The sequence below is a fragment of the Phocoena phocoena genome, chromosome 7 (genome assembly GCF_963924675.1).
Source record: "Phocoena phocoena chromosome 7, mPhoPho1.1, whole genome shotgun sequence".
Classification (NCBI taxonomy): Eukaryota; Metazoa; Chordata; class Mammalia; order Artiodactyla; family Phocoenidae; genus Phocoena; species Phocoena phocoena.
This window is the reverse complement of record NC_089225.1, coordinates 43,561,664-43,582,870: the sequence shown is the minus strand read 5'-3', so window position 1 is coordinate 43,582,870 and position 21,207 is coordinate 43,561,664. Positions and strand designations below refer to the sequence as shown.

The 21,207-nt window shown below is 37.1% G+C and overlaps 1 protein-coding gene across 3 annotated transcripts in view; it reads left to right on the top strand.

Moving 5' to 3' along the window:
* LOC136125921 (CD302 antigen) overlaps positions 1–21,207 on the top strand; it is a 123,927-nt gene that overhangs the window by 31,146 nt on the left and 71,574 nt on the right. For all 3 annotated transcript variants that reach the window (XM_065880916.1, XM_065880915.1, XM_065880917.1), the window contains exons 12-18: positions 411–610; positions 1,179–1,321; positions 12,711–12,792; positions 13,716–13,784; positions 16,217–16,331; positions 20,139–20,174; positions 20,569–20,744. In XM_065880916.1, coding sequence (XP_065736988.1) covers positions 411–610; positions 1,179–1,321; positions 12,711–12,792; positions 13,716–13,784; positions 16,217–16,331; positions 20,139–20,174; positions 20,569–20,744 — 821 coding nt within the window. The remainder of the gene's footprint in view (positions 1–410; positions 611–1,178; positions 1,322–12,710; positions 12,793–13,715; positions 13,785–16,216; positions 16,332–20,138; positions 20,175–20,568; positions 20,745–21,207) is intronic.

The window sequence follows — 21,207 nt, the reverse complement described above, 5'->3', positions numbered from 1 at the left end:
TCCATTTTCTTTCCTATTCTCTCTCCCCACTTTGAATCAAATAAAGTGTGTAGGCACTAGAAAATGTTTGGGCTTTAATTTTTTAATGTTTTTTAAAAAATATTTATTTTATGTTTTGGCTGCGTCGGGTCTTAGTTGCAGTACCTGGGATCTTCATTGAGGCATGTGGGATCGTTGTGGTGCACTGGGTTCTCTCTAGTTGTGGCATGCAGGCTTCTCCCTAGTTGTGGCTCACGTGCTCAGTAGTTGCGGTGCACGGTCTTAGTTGCCCCACAGCATGTGGGATCTTAGTTCCCTGACCAGGGATCGAACCCGCGTCCCCTGCATTGGAAGGTGGATTCTTAACCACTGGACCACCAGGGAAGTCCCTTTAATGTTATTTTTAATTAAACTTTTCTGTTCAACCCCAGCTTCTCCAGGAGGGTGTGTGGCTATGGCTACGGGAAAGTCTCTCGGAAAGTGGGAGGTAAAAGACTGCAGAAGCTTCAGAGCACTTTCAATTTGCAAGAAAATAAGTGAGCGCCCTGAGCCTGAAAAAGCAGCCCCCAAGCCTGAAGACCCCTGTCCTGAAGGCTGGCATAGTTTCCCCTCAGGTCTTTCTTGTTATAAGGTAAAGTAATATTCTCATTCAATCCCTCAATGAAGCTATCTGTCTACTATCCTAGTCCATGTTTTTGTCCAAATTGTGCTCCTTCCCAGACATATACATCACCTACTGAAGTGTTTGGGAGCACAGAGTCCTTGTCAGGGTATCATTGAACGTCTGGTGTCAGATGACTCATTCCCATATAAACTCATGTGCTACCCAAAAGAGCAGGGCCAGAGCCAGAACTGGCTCTTTCCTAGGGTTCTTTTGTTTTGGGAAATTGGGTGAGCTGCATGCCATGCTAATACTTTGCTTACAATTCTCATACCCCTTTAATTATTGCTGTCAAATGAAGAGTTCTGTCCCTTCTTACAAGTCAAAAATTTTACTTTAGGGTCCGTGTCAGTCTGGCCTCTAGTTGACACTTTCAACAGGACCTGTCTGTGTCACAGTATATGGGCCTTTACCTATGACTTTATTACACTTCTAAGAGTCCATTTCAGGGGCCCACACATTTGACTGTAATTGACTTTGAACTTATGAATACTTTATGATTATACCAGGAAACAAATTAACATTATATTTTGTTAAGCTATTTCATATAGAAAGAATTGTAAGAAAGAGGAACTGGGAAGAAGCTGAGAGATTCTGCCAAGCACTTGGAGGGCACCTTCCTAGCTTCAGTCATATGGATGAAATAAAGAAATTTCTTCACTTTCTAACAGACCAGTTCAGGTAATACTTTTAGAATGAGTTCTTCTCTGTTAAATTTGATGTCCTCTAGGTATTCAGAATTGACATGTTTTATTATCTAAAAGGGTTATTCAGTACTTTAACAGTCATTCAACATCAAACATTTTTATGTGCAAGATGCTATGAGGGATTCAGAGATGAAGGAGACAAGAGTCCCCACCCTTTGTGTACTGTAATAATGTCCAGCAGTGGGGATAAGAAAAGTATGGTGGAAAAATCTAGAACACGAGTAAGGAGAGACCATGGGAATTTAGAGGAGGGAGGAAGTGTTTCTGGGAGGTATAATTGGGGAAAATGTTATGAAGAAGGATGGTTCTTAGGAAGTAAGGTAATATTTGAAAGTTAAGTTGGGAGAAAAAGCCAGGGAAAGCAGAACATAAGCAAAGGAACTGGGACTAGAATATACAGATATGGTGAAAGAGAAATGAGCCAAAGAACTTAGCTAGAAAATGGAATTTGGGTATAAAATTAGAACACCCTTTCTTGCCAGGGAAGGAGTTTAATAAGTCAATAGACAAAAAACAAACGAACAAAAACAAAGTGTGTGTGTGTCTGTGTATCTGTGTGTGTGTGTGTGTGTGTGTGTGGAGAGAGAGAGAGAGAGAGAAACAGACAGACAGACAGACAGACATGGTAGGTAGATGCAGAACAATTAATTATAAGGCTATTACAGCCCAGCTGGTAGAAAACTACATTGAAGAAGGGCAGTAAGATGGGACAGTAAGGAAGTGATCAGAGATGTAACAAAGATGGAGTCAATAAGCCACTGTGATTTTGATGTTATGTAGAAGGAGGATTCCTGAACAGTTTTCTTGATGTCCTTAAAGATAATGTGGAGAAATATGGGCAAGGTGTTGCTGCCATAGAGGGAATTTTTTCTGAAGCTTTGGGGACAATCATAGGTATGAGGGGCTTCTACTTAACAATTTATTTTTCCCCTCACTTTTTTTTTCTTTTTTAAGAGAATGAACTTTTAAATTTATTTATTTATTTATTTTTGGCTGTGTGGGGTCTTAGTTGCAGCACGCGGGATCCTTCATTGCAGCACATGGGCTCTTCGTTGCAGTGCACAGGCTTCTCTCTAGTTGTGGTGCACAGGCTCCAGAGAGCATGGGCTCAGTAGTTGTGGCGCACAGGCTCTCTAGTTGTGGTGCGCGGGCTCCAGAGAGCATGGGTTCAGTAGTTGCAGCACACAGGCTCTGTAGTTGTGGTGCGCAGGCTCCAGACATCGTGGGCTCAGTAGTTGCAGCACACAGGCTCTGTAGTTGTGGTGCGCGGGCTCCAGAGATTGTGGGCTCAGTAGTTGCGGTGCACAGGCTCTGTAGTTGTGGTGTGCAGGCTCCAGAATGTGGGGGCTCAATAGTTGCAGCGCAATGGCATAGTTGCCCCACGGCACGTGGGATCTTATTTCCCGGACCAGGGATCAAACCTGTGTCCCCTGCATTGGAAGGCAGATTCTTAGCCACTGGACCACGAGGGAAGTCCCTCCCCTCACTTTTTGAATCGAAAAGAAGACCAGAACTTGGGGTTTCCCTGGTGGTGCAGTTGTTGAGAGTCCACCTGCTGATGCAGGGGACACGGGTTTGTGCCCCAGTCCGGGAAGATCCCACATGCCACGGAGTGGCTGGGCCCGTGAGCCGTGGCTGCTGAGCTTGTGCATCCGGAGCCTGTGCTCCGCAACGGGAGAGGCCACGACAGTGAGAGGCCCGCGTACCGAAAAAAAAAAAAAGACCAGAACTTGTAAATCAAGGATTCAGGGTATACCACGCAAAATTATGGAAAAGAAATCACCACCTGGACATACCCTAGTGAATACTTTCCTGATCATTTTGACTCAAAAAAACAAAGACTTCAAAGAAAAATAGCAAAAATAAAACAGGTACCAAAACACAAAATCCAGCTAGCCTTCTTCTCTAGGACATTAAATATAAGAAGGCATTTTAAAAATTGACATCTAAAGAGTCTTGAACTGGAAAATGTGGGCAATGTGTTGATCTTAGTTCCCAGTTGTGTGGTTTTTCATTTGTGAAGATAGTAATTGATAATGCTCCCTACTTGAAAAAAATTTCAGACATATTCCAGTTGAGAGATGAATAAAAATCAAAACACATGACCAGGTATTTTGTTGTTAAAGAATTAGAAGGAAGAATACATAACATAAAAACATAGCCCCAGTCTAAATAATGCAATATATGTAATTATAAAATTACCCTACATTATCCTAAAGTTAGAATGTAATTATCCTAAATTCTGAAAGAGGAACAAGAATATTTTAATAAAACCAGGTGTTAACTCTGGTTAATACCAGAGTTTATAACTCAGTTTATAAATAAAAACTGAGATGTAAAGAGATAAAATGATTGTGAAAACTGAAAGTATAATAAATTCTTCATTTTACCTGGAAATCATATTTAGAAACACAGAGTCTGTATTTTTTTAAAACTGTAAAGAGTATGTTCATCTACTGAATATGTAATGAGTGGGGTAAAAAAGGCCCATACAGCAAATTATAAAGGAATAAAATAACAAAGCATAAAGTCCGGCATAAAGAAGATGGCAGAAGACCAAATGTATCCATTATCAGTTATGTTTAAGTCCAAGTTTGCAAATGTGTTCAGTAATGAAACCCAACTCTATGCTGTTGAAAGATACCTAAAACAAATCTTGCCAATTAATACCTTTCCAAAAGCCCAAGGAGTATTATGTTCTTTTCCTGGAAGGAAGGGACCACAAAGTGTTTCAGAATCAAAACATTTTGATAAAATCCATATTTTCTGACACTCCTTTTAAAATTAAAACCACTGGCAACATTTTCATATTGCAGCAGTAATTAGTGCTGATTAGCCAATGGCCCACCAAAATGTGGCATCACTCTCCAATTTGTTATGGTCTCCAATTTATTACTCCTTGGCCACTTCACTTATGTTATTTTATTTCTTTATAATTTGCTGTATGGGCCTTATTCACCCAAGTAGCATTGAGTTAATAATCACAAACTTAATGTAAAACTTAGAATGGGAAAATTAAAATAATGGGCAAAATTATATTGTGTAAATGTGAATGAAAAAGCTAGAGTTGTAGTATTAATATTAGATAAAATACAATTGAAGTAAAAAGACATTAAATGGGAAAATGAGATCTTATTATTGATTAAAGGTATAATCTACAGTGAAGTTATAATAGTCAAGAACCTTTACACACTTAAAAGATATCAAAATATATAAAGCAAAAATATTAATTATATTGCTAAAATTTTTCAATAAAAAATAATAATGAGAGACTCTAACGCTCATCTTATTTATCAACAAATGAGACAGGCAAAATAGAAATAACATAGAACATATGAATAGTATAATTAAGGTTGATTTAATAATATCCTCTTTATTTATAGATTAAAAAGTCTGTATATACTTCCTTTTCAAGCTCTTTGCCTGGATCACTTAAAATAATGGATCTATTAGGCTAAAAAAAAAAAAACCCTAACATTTCAAAGTGGTAAAATTATACAAGTTACATTAGAAGTGAAATCAAATCCCCTTCACCTAAAAATTCAGTGTTTTTTAAAAAAAAATTTATTGGAGTATAGTTGATTTACAATGTTGTGTTAGTTTCAGGTGTACAACAAAGTGAATCAGTTATACATATACATATATCCACTCTTTTTTAGATTATTTTCCCAAATAGGTCATTACAGAGTATTGAGTAGAGTTCCCTGTGTTATACAGTACATCCTTATTACTTATCCATTTTACATATAGTAGTGTGTATGTATCAATCCCAGTTCCCAATTTATTCCTTCCCCCACCCTTTCCCCTCCGGTAACCATAAGTTTATTTTCTACATCTGTGACTCTTATTTACAAAATAAACATTCAGTGTTTTTAAGAACTCTTTTGGCAAGTAAATCAAAACTGTATAGATGATAATAAAAACACTCATTCTGAAATTCATGAGATACAACCAAAACTATAGCTGGAGGTATATTAATAGCTTTAAGGGCTTTATTTATTTATTTGTGGTATGTGGGCCTCTCACTGTTGTGGCCTCTCCCGTTGAGGAGCACAGGCTCCGGATGCGCAGGCTCAGCGGCCATGGCTCACGGGCCCAGCCACCCCGCGGCATGTGGGATCTTTCTGGACCGGGGCACAAACCCGTGTCCCCCGCATCTGCAAGCGGACTCTCAACCACCGCGCCACCAGGGAAGCCCAGGGCTTTAATTATTAAACAAAAATAATGAAAATAAGCATTCACCTAAAAGTTAAAATATTTATCAACATAAATAAAAGGAAACCATAAGAAAGAACCTAATAAAAGTGAAATGAATGAATTAGAAACTAGAAAAGCAGTAGAACTGACAAATCCTAGAGTTTTATCTCTAGAAAAAAAACTACAAAACAGAGGAAAAATATCTACTGATGACTAAATCATGAAAACAGAAAACAGATACTTAAAATGAAACCTAAGTAAGAGATTATAAAATCCTTTCAATGGAGAATTTTTTAATTGGTAAGAATCCTATGCATAATTCTGTGTTATTATAATGAAATTATTAAAGTGAACAATATCTAGGGAAATATAAATTAGTCTATAATTGATTTAATAAGTGGAAACCCAGTATTCCAATAGCCATGGAAAAAATGGAAAAAGTTAACAAAGAATTTCTTCCAAGAAAAAGATAGGAACTACATATATGGTTCTATGTGTGAACTCCTTCATATTTTAAAAAAGAGATCATTACCACGTATTTCAGTAGTACAACCAAGAGATTGTATTCCATTACATAGAAACTGGTGCAAGCATTCAGTTTATTTCACAAATAGTCTAATTCTGATATGACAACCTGTCAAAGATAGCACAAAGAATTATAGACCAACCTCATATCTAGACTTGAAAAAGTAAATACTAACAAGGGATACAATAAGAAACACAGATACCCTGCTTATTGCGTGCCAGATAATGTCCTAAGTATTTTCTACTAACTAATCCTTACAACGGCCTATGAGGTAGGTTACTATGCCCATTTTATCTAAATGGGGAGATGGAGACACAGAGAAGTAAAACAACTTGCCCAAGGTTATATAGTTAGTAAATAAAGGATCCAATATATGAACCCATTAGAGCCCACTTTCTTAACTGACTGTGTTATAGTACCTCAAAATAACATGCCTTGATCATGTAGGATTTCTTCCAAGAGTACAAGGTTGGGCCAGTATTAGGAACTCTATATATCTAGTCAAATACGTGATCATCTTAATAGGTGCTGAAAATGCATCTGGTAAAATTCACTATTCATTCCTGGTTTTATATATAAATATATACTTAGCACATTTAATTAATATAATTAACACATAATTTCTTATTAAATTAAAAATAGAAGTGTAGTTCAACCAATAGCGATATGACACTTAATGATTAAACATTAAATGCATTTCCATGAAAGTCAGAAAAAAGGTAAAGATGCCTAGTGTCATCACTTTTGTTGATCTTTGTTTGGAATTTATCCCCTGTTCATTAAGATTTGAAAAAAGAACATTACAACATGCAAGTATTTATAATGTATTAAGTGGGAAGAAAGGCAAATTATAAAAGAGTAGAAAATATACTATTTACATCAAAAAGTAGACTGCAAAACTACGTCAGAAAAGATCATCGTTGTTACCTCTGGAAGATAAGATTTTGAATGCGTGTTTAAATGTTTGAACATTTTCCCACATTTTCCAGATTTGCATTACTATGCTAACAATTGTATTTTCTTCATTAAAGCAAGTAAAGTCTCACTACAGTGTGCTTGGAATCTGATGAAAAATACAATACATGCGTTCCATAAATAATCGTTTATTAAGCATCTGTTGTATAATTTCTAGTATTTTAGACTTCATTTTCTAGTATTAGAACTTAATATTCAAAATTTCATTGCACACTAAGCTAATTTGAATATACAAACTCTTAAGTTTCTTTTGAGATGAGTGTTTTTTAGCTACTGCCCACAACCTTGAGAGTAGAGTATAATGAATGCAATATTCAAACCGAATCTTTCCAGACATACATTTATTAAACAGTCATTGAAGCAGGCAAAAAACATATTATATAACCTGTCTTGTAAGCTTACAACATCCCGGTAGTCTGTCCTTTTAGGTTCCAGTGACCATCTTGCATGGAAGGCTCATTTGAGGTAAATGTGACAATGTTCCAGAAGCAGGATTCTTCTGTTCCCACTGTAGTTGGCATCAGGCAGTCCCAGTCACCTGACCCAATGACTGGACATGGGACCATTAAAAGATCAGGCCCCAGGGCTTCCCTGGTTACGCAGTGGTTAAGAATCTGCCTGCCAATGCATGGGACATGGGCTTGAGCCCTGGTGCAGGAAGATCCCACATGCCGCGGAGCAACTAAGCCCGTGAGCTATAACTACTGAGCCTGCGCTCTAGAGCCCGTGAGCCACAACTACTGAGCCTGCGCTCTAGAGCCCGTGAGCCACAACTACTGAGCCTGCGCTCTAGAGCCTGTGCTCCACAACAAGAAAAGCCACCGCAGTGAGAAGCTTGTGTACTGCCACAACGAGTAACCCCCGCTTGCCGCAACTAGAGAAAGCCCGCGCACAGCAACAAAGACCCAACGCAGCCAAAAATAAATTAATAAAAATAAATAAATTTTTTTTAAAAAGAGGAATCAGGACACAGATCCATTTCCAGTGGTACAGGATACCAGCCTCACCAGATTCTCATACCCTTTCATGAAGAGTGAGAGTGTCCCTAAGTATTTTTAGCTATTCCTCATATCTTCAATTTTACCAGTGAGTGCCCATTTCTAAGATCATGCTGATTAACAAGCTTCTAAGTTTGCTGATATTAACCTATTTCTGACATTTACTCTGCTAACAACCAAAGTCTCAGGTACGGCTTTTGGACTGCAGTCTCCCTTGTGGTGACTGCCTCTGGAACATAACCTTTGTAATACCCTGCTGACCCTCCCTGAAGAGAGAATTTCAGCTGGGCAGCTTGCTAGCCCCTAGATCTCAAGCTTGACACACACAGTATCATACTGTCTAAGCTAAAGTATTTTTAAGGAAAATACTGACATAAACAAACTGGGTTTTGAATCAAGTTCCTAACCCAGCAAGAGATTAGGAACCTTTAAGTGGTTCAGGGAGCCATGGATAAGTACTAAGCAATGAGGTTGTGGATACAGTCAGCCCTCCATATCCACACGTTTCACATCCGCAGATTCAATCAACTTCAGATTGAAAATATTTGAAAAAAATTCTGGAAAGTTCCAAAAAGCAAAACTTGAATTTGCCTCATGTTGGCAACTATTTACTTAGTATTTACACTGTTTTAGGTATAAAAAGTAATAAAAAATAACGTATACAGGAGGACATGTTTAGGTTACATGCAAATACTACATCATTTTATATAAGGGACTTGAGCATCTTTGGATTTTGGTATGACGGAGGTCCTGGAGCCAATCCCCTGTGGATACCAAGGGGCAACTGTATTTGTGGGAATCAGTTGATGAAAAATGGAATATCATATATGATATAAATGATCAGTAAGAGCTTCTATATACAGAACAAATTACACTAGAAAACAAAAGTCTGAGAGGTAATTAAGGACTCTTTCTTGACTTTTTAATTTCTAATCACACTTGATGAGTTCTCCCCCTCAATTAAAAATTTAAAAATACAGGTTCATTATGTAAAATTGGGGAATGTAAAAAATGATAATGAAGAAAATTAAAATCACCTCAAATCCTAGCTCCTAGTTATAAACTTAGTTAACATTTTGTGTAAATCTTTTCCATTTTCTTCTATTCCTGTCATATACTTTATTTTCTACAGAATATACAATGTTTAGGTTTTTCTCTGATCACAGAGGAAATGTATATTGAATTTAGAAAACAGAAGAGGACAAAGGAAAAACACATCACCATAATCCTTTCACTCATAGGGACTATATTTTATTTGTACTCATCCTAGCAGCTAATATAGTACCACGTATTAAGCAGACTGTAACGTCTGCTTAATACATGCTCCATTAATAGATCATTTGCCCATGCTATATTTAGACAACATATTCTAAAACGTATTCAATATTATAACCATGGCTTGAAGGGAAGAAAGGAAGCCAGCCCATTTATATCAGAAAATGATTCTAAAGCTTATTCCTTGAACACCTTAGCTTTTTATTGCAGGGATTGACCTTGCTCAGCAAGACGTCCATTGCCCAAATTGTGTTTTGCCTGCCAAGGAATAAGGTCAGATTACTGCTCTACTTCTCACAATCTAAGTTCCATGTCTCTGTATTTCAATGAAAAGGGTTCATGGTGCACCAGATCATTAAGGCTCTAAAATCTTTGCAACTCTTAACAGCAGCCCACCAGGGAAAGCCATTGTAGAACGAAAATAGTTTTAGGATTAGGGAAGAAAGCCTTGTTTGCAGTGCGATTGCTGCTGTATGCACTACCTCCAGTGATGTGGCATGAGTGGATTTGGATATAAATCTAAGGCTTTGCAGACTAAGTGCCCTCATCAAATAGTGTTTACCGGGGGTTATGGTTGAGGTGCTGTTTTCCTTAGGAACCAGATGCAGCAGGAAATTTGATTGAGAGTAGAAATTTTAACGCAAATACACAAAGTAACCTTTCGTGCAATGTCTTCTTAACCTCATAGCCTTAAAACCATATACTTAGTGTTTGGAGCAGAAGAAATTTATATACAGAGAGAAATTTTCAGTTTGATTTAATTCCTCAGTTATGATCCATTTCTTCCCACAAATTTTTTTCTTCCCTCGAATTTTTGAAAATCCACATTAGAGGTGTGCAACAATTAATGTGATTTCCAATTTCTTCTTCTCTTTATCTACCTACAGACAAATCAGGCCAAACCAGGAAGAAGTTACAAATGAGGAAATATTTTCCACCTCTTACCACACACACAAAAAAAACCCACAAGTAGCTACTATTTACTATATTTATAACCGAATAATAAATCTCTTGAAATGGAAGCTGAAAACTATAAAGGTCTGGGTTGCAATGAAGTTCAGTCTCAGAAAGTAATGAAGATGAGAAGCTTTGGACAATGGGATAAACTTCTTTCTAGGAAACTGTTCTCTGGGATGCAGCAGAGGAGGCAGAAATGGGCTTGAAAGCAGAGGTTTCTAAGGGAAGATGGGGAGCTAAGAGCAGACTGAGTGGAAATGGTGGGGACAGACCCCTAAAGAAGCTTTCTGTGGGAGCTGCCTATAGAGTAAATGCAGATGGCAAACGATCTTTGATCATCTTCCAGTCATACTGTTGATTGTGCAAAGAAGATAAAATATCTAATGCTTACTTTAGGGAAACACAAAATTCTGCACAAATTCTCCAGGCCCAAATACATAATCTACAAAAATTAGAAAGAAATGAAGTTTGAGGAAGCAAACTTGACCTCCTCTTTATTTTAGCTGTCTGACTTTAATTATAATGTATATGGCAATTATCTAGACCTGGTGGTTTAGAAATCCAGCAATCGGAAAGTATGATACATTTGGAAGTCTGTAGGAAAGCTCTGATTAGTTGAAGACACAAACTGCAAAATCCTTTTTTAGCTGCTAAATTCAAACTAGACTTAATTGTCTCCACTGGATTTATCTTAACTCTGCAAATTGGTAATCTTTCTTTCTGAAAGAAAACAGTAAAACAATAAAAACTGAAAGGGGACTCAGTGGACTCATATTCCATTGCAGTAAGTTGAAAAGCTTGAGGTTGGTAAGGTGAAAAACATGCTTATTGATGTTAAAATATGAGGGAATGTTGAACAGAGGAAAGAGATGAAGAAAAGCAGTTATATCATTAAAAAGTGAGAAATTAATTTAAAATTAAGTTTGTTCCTGCCTTGGATTCACTGGCAAACATTTTTAAATGCAGACTTACTCTGTTTCCCAGCAGTCTTGTAACTGTACGTTCCATATGTTCCATAAATTCTCCTGAACTTGAGAGTAGGGTTTAACTTTAGATTTGGATTCTACCCCTTTTCTAATATGTGTTCTATTTATACTTAGCATTTATGTATGCATTGTTTTGCATATATAACATTCACTCATGTACTGGTGGGACATGACATATATAATCAGAAGATTAAATTATATGGAAATAACCAGCATCACCAACCCACCACCCCCACCAAAAAAAAAATTGCATGGTAAATGGTCTACTTTTTAAGGCCTAAGAAGTATACTATATTTTAGAGAGTATTTTCAAATGAAGTTAGAGGTGGAGAAATTTCTTATGGTTATAGCCCTTCAATTTATTGAAAATATCTCCCTGGTTAGAGTATAAGTTTAATTGAGGGGAAGGGATCACTTACAATGTATGTCCCTGCCTCTATATGTTGTTGTATGTATTCTTCCTTGGAATGCCTATCCTTTCTCTGCTCAGCCAACCTGAATACTGGCACGTGGTAAACACTTAGATATGGCTCGAAAGAAATGTTGGCAATTCTTCAAAGACTGTCTTTTGTCCTATTAACTCTACAAAATGTTTCCTGACTTCCTACAGTCCACAGTGACCTCTCCTTTTTCCGAAATTTTTGTAGTGCTTAAAATGTATGCAAATTTTTATCATTTGATGTTTTTCAAAAATGGTCTCATATTTTCTTTGTTCATATATATCTTGTCTCCCTAACTAGTTTATATGCCACTTAAGGGTAGATATTATGTCTTGTACTTCTCTGTATCATCATTGCACATAGCTCAATGCCTTGTACATAAAAGCATCATAGTTACGACAGTTAAATATATTCACTTAAGTGATTGCTTAATTATATTGCTGTGGTATAACCCATGGAGTTTGGTATTCAGAAAATATTGATACTTGAATGCTTGTTTTACTTTAAACTTAGTGGGCAGAGGGAATTAAATTTTTTTAAAAATCTCATTTAATAAAAGGTTAGCCAAGCCAAAGGTTAGCCAGATTCTTCATTTTAAAGAAAAGATACTTGATAGTTATAGACAAATGCTTTAAGGAAATGCTATGGTTGTTTTTGTATCTGAAAACATTATCTAAAATTGAAGCTCTTCAGTAAAAGTTTTGAAATAATCATATACTTTTTTTCCCCTCCTAAGTTTTTCAAAGCAGAATAGTTTTTGCCTTTCATATGAAGAAAATAACATAAAATTTAGTTTTAAAAAGTCTGGTACTTTTTTGATAGCTACCCTGTAAATAGGGTTCAGTTTCATTTCAGGAGACTTGTTTATATAGCTTGAAACTGTGTTTCTCAGTTAGTGAGAAGGTCTTCTGAATAAGCTTACATGTCTTAAGCATTTTAGACATGTGGATGCTAAATGTTTTTGCCAAATGCTGTGCTCAAATTTTCTTAACACTTCCTTTTCACATAGTGACCAGCGTTGGCTTTGGATAGGTTTGAATAAAAGGAGCCCTGACTTACAAGGATCCTGGCAATGGAGTGACCATACACCAGTAAGTTTAATCTTTCTCGTTTAGGATAATATGGAAAGAGTATTTATTTCAATAACAAGAAAGTTGATTGTTAATTAATATAGCCATACAACCATTAAGTTATGTAGATGTATCTTTATTGAAATAGAAATAGATTCACATATATGAAGTGGGGAAAAATAAGTTACTAATCTCACTTTTATTAAAAAATAACCATACACATAGTCTCTCTACATATAATCCAAAATACATAAAAATATAGATATATAAATATAGCGGTAATTTTGGGGTAGTAAAAGTGATTTTTTTTCTTTTTCTTTGTTTTTTTTCCTTTTTTTCATAATGAGCAACGTTTATTTTTATTATTTAAAAATATGAGTTATATAAAGAAAGAATTTTAATTGGAGGAAACAATTCAGGAGAACCTTAAAAAGTCCTTAAATATTATTTCAAATGTTTATATTATCCTAAGGAGAGGTTTTAGGTAACACTTAGAGAAGCAAATTATTCTCAGGTATTAAATATTTGCTCCACATTACCGTGTGTCAAGTCATTGTGTGTTCTTTCGAAATGTAAAATTCCTTGACTTCATTTTCAAATTGTAGCATATCCAAGAATAGTCAATCAAATAACTAACATTTCAACACATGCATTTAAAAAAAGTATTTTGCAAGCTCCTGATTCTTTATGATTCCAACTGTGAACTTAATACATGATTAACCTCCACTTCTGAAACTGTAGCCTCCTTTGTTTGGAATCTGAAGACCTCATGGCATTTTATAAGTCCTCACGTGATTTAGCATCCTGACATAAAAAAGAAATGAAAAAGTTTTCCTCCCTTGGCATATGAACACACTTGAGTTATTAAAGCTGCCTAAATTACATCTAAATTGCAAATATTTATACATCAGTCTTAAATTATCAAGCCTCTCTTGTCTTTTAAGGTGTCTACTATTATCACGGCAAATGAGTTTCAGCAGGATTATGATATCAGAGACTGTGCTGCTGTCAAGGTCAGTACAATGCTGGAAAATCTGCATATTTAAAAAATAAATCTGGCAGTATGTGCAGTCAGGCAACAGATCCATGACGTGCCTTTTGCATGTGGAGCATGATATTGGGTGCAGTGGGAGGTTAGAAGTACACCCATGGCCCAGCCCTCAAGCAACCTAACTGACACTTAATTTGAGAAGATAAAATTCATATTCAAGAAAGACGACTCTTGTTACTATGCAGTAATAAGCTCCAAATGAGTGGGCTGAGGAGGGCTAGTGAAACTCAGAAGAGGAAGTGATTTCTATTGCCTATTTCCAGAAAGAGGTGGGACCTCAATTGGACCTTTAAGGCTGGATAGAGTTTGTACAGGTAGGATAGGGTAAGGCATAAAAGAAAGTGGGAGTGGAAGGGAGAGGCTAAGGCAGTGAGGGGAACAATGCAGATCAAGAAGTTTTAGTTGGTGCTGTGGTTGAAAACAAAGGTGGGAAGTTAGACTGATGCCAGGTGAAGGAGTTTGTGCATTTTTTGGGTAGGCAACAGAGCATGATTAACTGTTTTTGTCAAGAACTACGGAGGGTGTGAGAAGATTCATCTTGAGGCAGATTTCAAGATGCAAAAGATAGGACCAGAGACATGGAAGACCAGTTAGGCCTCTTCCTTTGCAGACTTCATTTGTTTATTCGTTCCATAAGTAGTATGTCCAAGCAGTCTGTGATGCTCTGGGGGGGTCAACAATGACAAGATATAAAACAGTCGTTGTCTTCACAGAACTTACAGTCTCATAGGAGGTAAAGACAAGTAAAAGGGCAATTACAAGGGCTATGACAGACAAAGTGTAAGTTTTATGCAAGAACAAGAGTGTTCCAGGAGAGTAACAATGACGGTGCTGATGGTTATGATACAGCAGCTAACACTTGTTGACTCATGAGCCAGGTACAGTCATGTCACATATATTATCTCACTTAATACTTAAGCAACCTTGTCAGGTAGGTACTGTTACTGTATCCATCTCACGGGGAAGGAATGTGAGTTCTGAGTAACTTACATGATTACAGAACTGAAATTTAAACCCAGGTGTATGGGTCTACTATGCTATGTATGGCATTTACAGAAACAGTCAGAACGGGTATTTGTTTATGGAGAAAATAGTAGTACATTTTAGTTTTAACTGATGTCTTGAATCCAGACTTGCAGTAAGAAATATGCTGTAGTAACTTAGAATAAAGAAACTGGAGTTGAAGGAAAATGTTCATTAAAAAAAGAGTTCTCTAGTGGCCTAGTGGTTAGGATTCCGGGATTTTACTGCCAGGGCCCAGGTTCAGTCCCTGGTCAGGGAACTGAGATCGCACAAGCCATGCAGCACAGCCAAAAAAAGAAAAAAAAAAAAAATCGCAAAGGGCCAAGAAGTGGATTTGAGGTGATTACCAACATTTTATAAAATGTAAGAGGATGAGGAGGAAGGAGACATCTAGAAAATATCTTTGCTATGTAAGCCCAAGAAAGAGATTCAGGAAGATGATTGACCAGAAACGTTGCACGAAGGTTGAGACCAAGTACTGAGAAGGCCATTGGAAAGCATTATTTCAAAGTAACTGTTTTAGTAAAACACTCTGTAGTATCATGCTGTTTTTATAGAATTCCCAGTTTAACAAATGAAAAAATGAAAACTTAATAGAAGTTTGTGAAGTTTCCAGAACACTGATGCAATAAACTACATTCTATGTAAGTTGTGTCCCTATGTGTGAAAAGATTGGAAGAACCTACCAAAAAAACTAAACAGAAGAGACACTGATCAGTAACAAGGCCAGCTAGGGCAGTGTCTGGAAGGAGAATCTTACCTCACCTGCCACCTTCTAACCCTCCAGAATGTTGCCCTTAAGAGATAGCAGTCCAAAAACTGATGGATGCTCCTACCAGGTCCTGTCTTCCCCTTTCCTTTCCCTGTTGCTTGCTGCCTGGAATTTATAGAGAGCCATCTTAGACCACACAGAGGAGGGCAATATCCCAGAAACACAAAACAATGCCAAAGGTGGAACTTGGGCCCCTGATGCCAGAGTTTTATGTCACTTTTCACAGATCTGCTATGATCACAGGCTGGTGTTTGGAAACCACTGAACCAAATATTCTTTTCTAGCTTGATCTTCCCAAAATTTAAAGTTGCAAGATTCTACAATTTCATATCAACAAAAAACAGAAAAAAAACCCCAGTAATTTGCATTTTGGACATAAACATGACCCTATGCTATATTTTCTTTATCAGTCCCTTTGAAGGCTCTTGCTTAGACCGTTACTGCTTAAACACTGCATTCTTTCATGTGTTCATTCATAAACATATATCCTAGGTGCTAGAGCTAAAGCAGAGTTAAAGACCATAGGGCTTACAGTTTAGTGTGTTGTATAAGGGCTGCCATCAACTTGAAAATATTCTACAATCCTCTTCCTCCTTTAGGTCATTAATAGGCCATGGCGAAGAAGGTGGTATTTCTATGATGACAGAGAATTTATTTACTTAAGGCCTTTTGCTTGTGATACAAAACTTGAATGGATGTGCCAGATTCCAAAAGGTAAATGTAGTTATTCCTTTTCACAGACTTCTCATGTGAACTTGTGAATGCTGAGCCAGAGTACCTAAGAGGGCATTTTAGTCTATAATTATAATTTCAAAAGCCTTTGACACTACAGTTAATATATTAAGCTCCATCCTGCCTGACTCCTACCCCTAGTAAGATGCTGCCTTATTGAAATTAGAGACGACCTTCCTCTTTTGTCATGAAAGAAATTGTATAGGAGATAAAATTTAAGGCTAATTTAGGGAGATTAGGTCTTGGAATGAAGGATTATTTCAAGTGAAAGGAGAGACGAAGTAGAGGGAATCATTTTAATTTTTATTGTGTTGCAAAATGAAGGGCGAAATGAAGACAGGCTTGGGAAGAATGAAGCAGAAGTCAGGAAATCAAATGTGGGCAGGTCCCCAATCTAAATTTTACAATTTAGAAACAGTTTTCAGTGAGCTCAAAATTACTAGTAGTTTATCTCATTCAAATTCAGAAAACCAGTTAGCTTGATAGTAGAGCCTTTGGTGACAAAACAGAGAGAAAGGATAATATATAGATATCCTTTTACTTCACTTTTTAGTAGGAAAATGTCAAGGATGTATTACAGAAAATGTTAAGAAGATTTTAACTCCCAAATTATTTTTAAGCAGATATTAGATATGTTAAATTAATTAATATAATAGTAAATGCACAGGAAGTTCCAAAATGAATTTCTGAACTGAATGTAAACAGATCATTGAAACTAAAGGGAATTCCTCATATAAGTTCTCAGAAACCCAAAGATTATCTCATGGAACTGCCCATTAGGAGATTGTTCTTTCCTAAACAAAGCTACCATCTTGCCTTTAAAAGAGCTTCAGATGCAACATCCAGTGCAGTAACTGGAAAGTCTCTTTCACAGGGCAAACTGGGGGGTCATTAATAAAAGGGGAATTGTGTGTGTGTGTGTGTGTGTGTGTGTGTGTGTTGATGGGGTTTTTCTTTTTTGTGTGTGTGGAATTTATTTTTATTTATTTATTTAAATTTGTTTATTTATTTATTTTTGGCTGCGTTGGGTCTTCGGTGCTGCATGCGGGCTTTCTCTAGTTGCAGCGAGCGGGGGCTGTTCTTCACTGCAGTGTGTGGGCTTCTCATTGCGGTGGCTTCTCTTGCTGTGGAGCATGGGCTCTAGGTGCGCAGGCTTCAGTAGTTGTCACGGGCTCAGTAGTTGTGGCTCATGGACTCTAGGGCACAGGCTCAGTAGTTGTGGCGCATGGGGTTAGTTGCTCCGCAGCATGTGGGATCTTCCCAGACCAGGGCTTGAACCCGTGTCCCCTGCATTGGCAGGCAGATTGTGAACCACTGCGCCACCAGGGAAGTCCCTGATGGGGGTTTTCTAAAGGAGAAATTATACCTGAGTTAGTCCTGATTATTGATTAAACCTGAAAGAAGAAAAAAGGGAAACCAGCTTGGATACCTTTCAAGCAAGTGGCAAAGTAACTAATATATAATTAACTTGGACAATATCTCTGGCTCGAAGCATTAGTTGTGACACTCCTATTATTCTTTGGTATTTGGCATGCCACAGAGAGTGTCACTGCTCCCTCCAAAGTATGCTTTCACTGGTAGCTGTTCCCCTGCCTCGTGTTTGAGTACTGAGGCAGACCCTAGAGTATACACCAGGAAAACCTTAGAAATGACAAACCAGTAACCACAGGAAATATTATGAAGAACATATGGTTTTCTTTTTTCTTTTTAATGTATTTGTTATTTTAAACAAAAGAGAAGGGAATTAACTAGCTTAGCAAACATAAATCAGGTAACCAAATAAATAAATCTTTTAAATAATTGCACCCCTGCTCTCTCCAATACAGAAACAAAATTAAAAACTAAAGAACTTCCTGCCTCAGCCTATTTGCAGTCATTTGAAGCAATCAGTGATGGTTTGATCCAGGGTTTAAATGTTATATTAACTCTCCTTTGACAGTCCCTAAATTTCTGAGTTACAATGTGTCACATTCACTGGTTGGATATTTTCTTGGCTATTAGAACAGCCAAAGCCTGCTCAGCTGGACACTTCTGTATTTATCTGCGTTTTCTGGTTTTCTTAAAGCAGTTTACCTCTTCAATAGCCCAAATCACCAAACTTTTTCTCTAGCTCTTGCCTTTTTTATTACCGCGTACAGCTGGTTCTAATTAGTCCCCTCCTCTCTAAAAGGGATATTTTGACAACCTACTTTTTTTTTAATTATCATAATCACTATGGATATATATACTTTTTAAATATTCCTTTTTAGTTGCAAAAACAGTAGCAAAAATAAGGTTCATAAAAGTGTTTTTAGGAAAATGACCTATAAACACAACTTTTTAATATTGTGTTTCTTGATACCTTGTACACACATGCATGTTTGCAATCCTGTGTAAAAAGGCACCTTTTAGGGCTTCCCTGGTGGCACAGTGGTTGAGAATCCGCCTGCCGATGCAGGGGTCACAGGTTCTTGCCCCGGTCCGGGAAGATCCCACGTGCCGCGGAGCGGCTGGGCCCGTGAGCCATGGCCGCTGAGCCTGCGTGTCCGGAGCCTGTGCTCTGCAACGGGAGAGGCCACAACAGTGAGAGGCCCGCGTACCACAAAAAAAAAAAAAAAAAGGCACCTTTTATTTTGCTTTTCTCACTAATTTAAAGAAATTTAAATGTTAGCCATAGCTTTCCCCCAACATACAAATGAACAGATTTCTTTGACAAGATTACAAACAAGAAACTATGTCTATTTTTTTAACTGATTTGCAGCATTGTTAATGGAAGTTATCCAACATACAGAGGACTGAGTTAGAGAGAAAAACCACACATGCTGGATATATAGGCAGTCCTCGAACTAGGGTCCTCTCGTGCGTTGGCCCTGATACAATAGCAAAATTCAGAACAGCTATTTTACCTTGTAATTTCTAAAATTCCTCAGATTATGTCTTTGGCTTGAAACCATGTGACCTATGACCAGAATAAAAAGGGAGCGGAAAGCAGCTAGCATCCTGAGAGGAGCTGTTCTGTGCCTGGCCCTGTGTGGGTGCTTGCATAGGGGTGATCTTATATGATCTTTACATTGTCTTTGTGAGTTAGGTAGGAGAATTTCATTTTTATAGAATAGAAAGTTGGGGCTCAGGGAGTTAGACAACGGATCCCAAGTAGCGCAGCAGCAGAGTCTGAGGGCATTTAGACACTGACTCACCCAACTTCAAAGACCATAATTCTTTGTACGGTACCATATTTCCTGCTGGGTGAATTTTATTATTTTCTTCCCAGTTTTGTCTCTCATTTTCTCAAAAGTTTCAGTACTGGATCACTGAACATTTTTTTCCAAGGATATCTTGGGAGGCAATAAACTCTACCAACCTAGGTGTATTCAAATTGCATTAGATGGAGACGTCGTTCCTGAATAACCTCATCCTACAGTGATGATTATTTTGGTGCATATTCCTTAGTGCTTCTATGTAATGTATACAATGTATTCATTTACTTATTTGTACTTTCTAATTATTATCTATACTTTATCCATCTAGTCTTCCTTTGTGACTTCTGTGATGTAAGGTAGAGAACTGCTAGTAATGCTGTATTAATATTTAACAAATCTGCCTCTTTGGTTGCCACAAAAACAACTTTAGTGTGGGCCCCACAAAATTCAGTGTTATGAAGTGATCATAACATGAAAGGAGATGGTTTGGCCAGAAATGGACAAATCTCAGCCATACTGCAAGTCCTCTTGAGTTAGACTAAAGGCACTTATTAGTACGCCATGGTCTGTAATTGGACGCTAAACTTAAGCCATTTGCTTTCTTATACAGGTCGTACTCCAAAAATGCCAGACTGGTACAATCCAGGTGAGTTAAGAAAACTAAAATGTATCCAAAGCTGCTTTTGCCTTTTCAGTGACGTATTTAGTTAATTATTTAAGCCCAGGCCTAAGTGCCAGCTTCTTCTCTATCGTGTCTTCAAATGAGATGAAGTATCTCCATGCAGGGAAGGTGATTAGCTGGTGTGGGGTGAGACTCTGAGGCTGGATTTATCCTTCTCTGTGAGTACAGGAGGGTAACAGATTCACTCACTGGCTCAGGAATCCTTGGTTGGATCCTTCCAGGCAGCACTGCCCTGGCCAAAGAGAGCCAGTAATCTAAATGGATTATTATTTATAAATAGTTTTGAAAAATAATCCATGCTGAGAGGGTGCAGTTTGGTTTATGCAGTCATAATTGTGCTATTTTTCTTCTTCTTTAGAGCGTGCTGGAATTCATGGACCTCCAGTTGTAATAGAAGGGAGTGAATATTGGTTTGTTGCTGATCCCCGTTTAAACTATGAAGAAGCCGTCCTGTATTGTGCTAGCAATCACAGCTCTCTGGCTAGTTTAACATCTTTTGCAGGACTAAGAGCCATCAAAAACAAAATAGCAAATGTAATTTAAAAGAATGTATTTTTTAATATTTTCTTATTTTTACATTTATTCTGTTAAAAAAATTTCAAAAATCTACAAAAGTTAAATGTTCCTCTCAAGTAAAATTTGCCTAACAACATATAAGTTCATCACTTCGGATTAGAAAAGTTAAAAAGAATTGCTTAATGTTTTAAAACATTCAAGATTAACTATTAATGTCAGTTGGTAAGATGAGCTTCAACAGATAATATAAATTAGTCTAATTCCTTGTCACGTTTTTTACTAAAAGTTAACTTGGTAGTTAACTTGAGATTCTGTTTCTAATAATAACAATTTTGCAAAATAGTTTTTTGGAGGAAAAATAATTTGTATATTTTAAAATTTATAACTAGTAGCAATAGGATACTATATGTCCAATTAATATATGTCCATAATTACAGTGACCATATTTTTTGTATGCAAAATAGGGCCTGTGAATATAAAA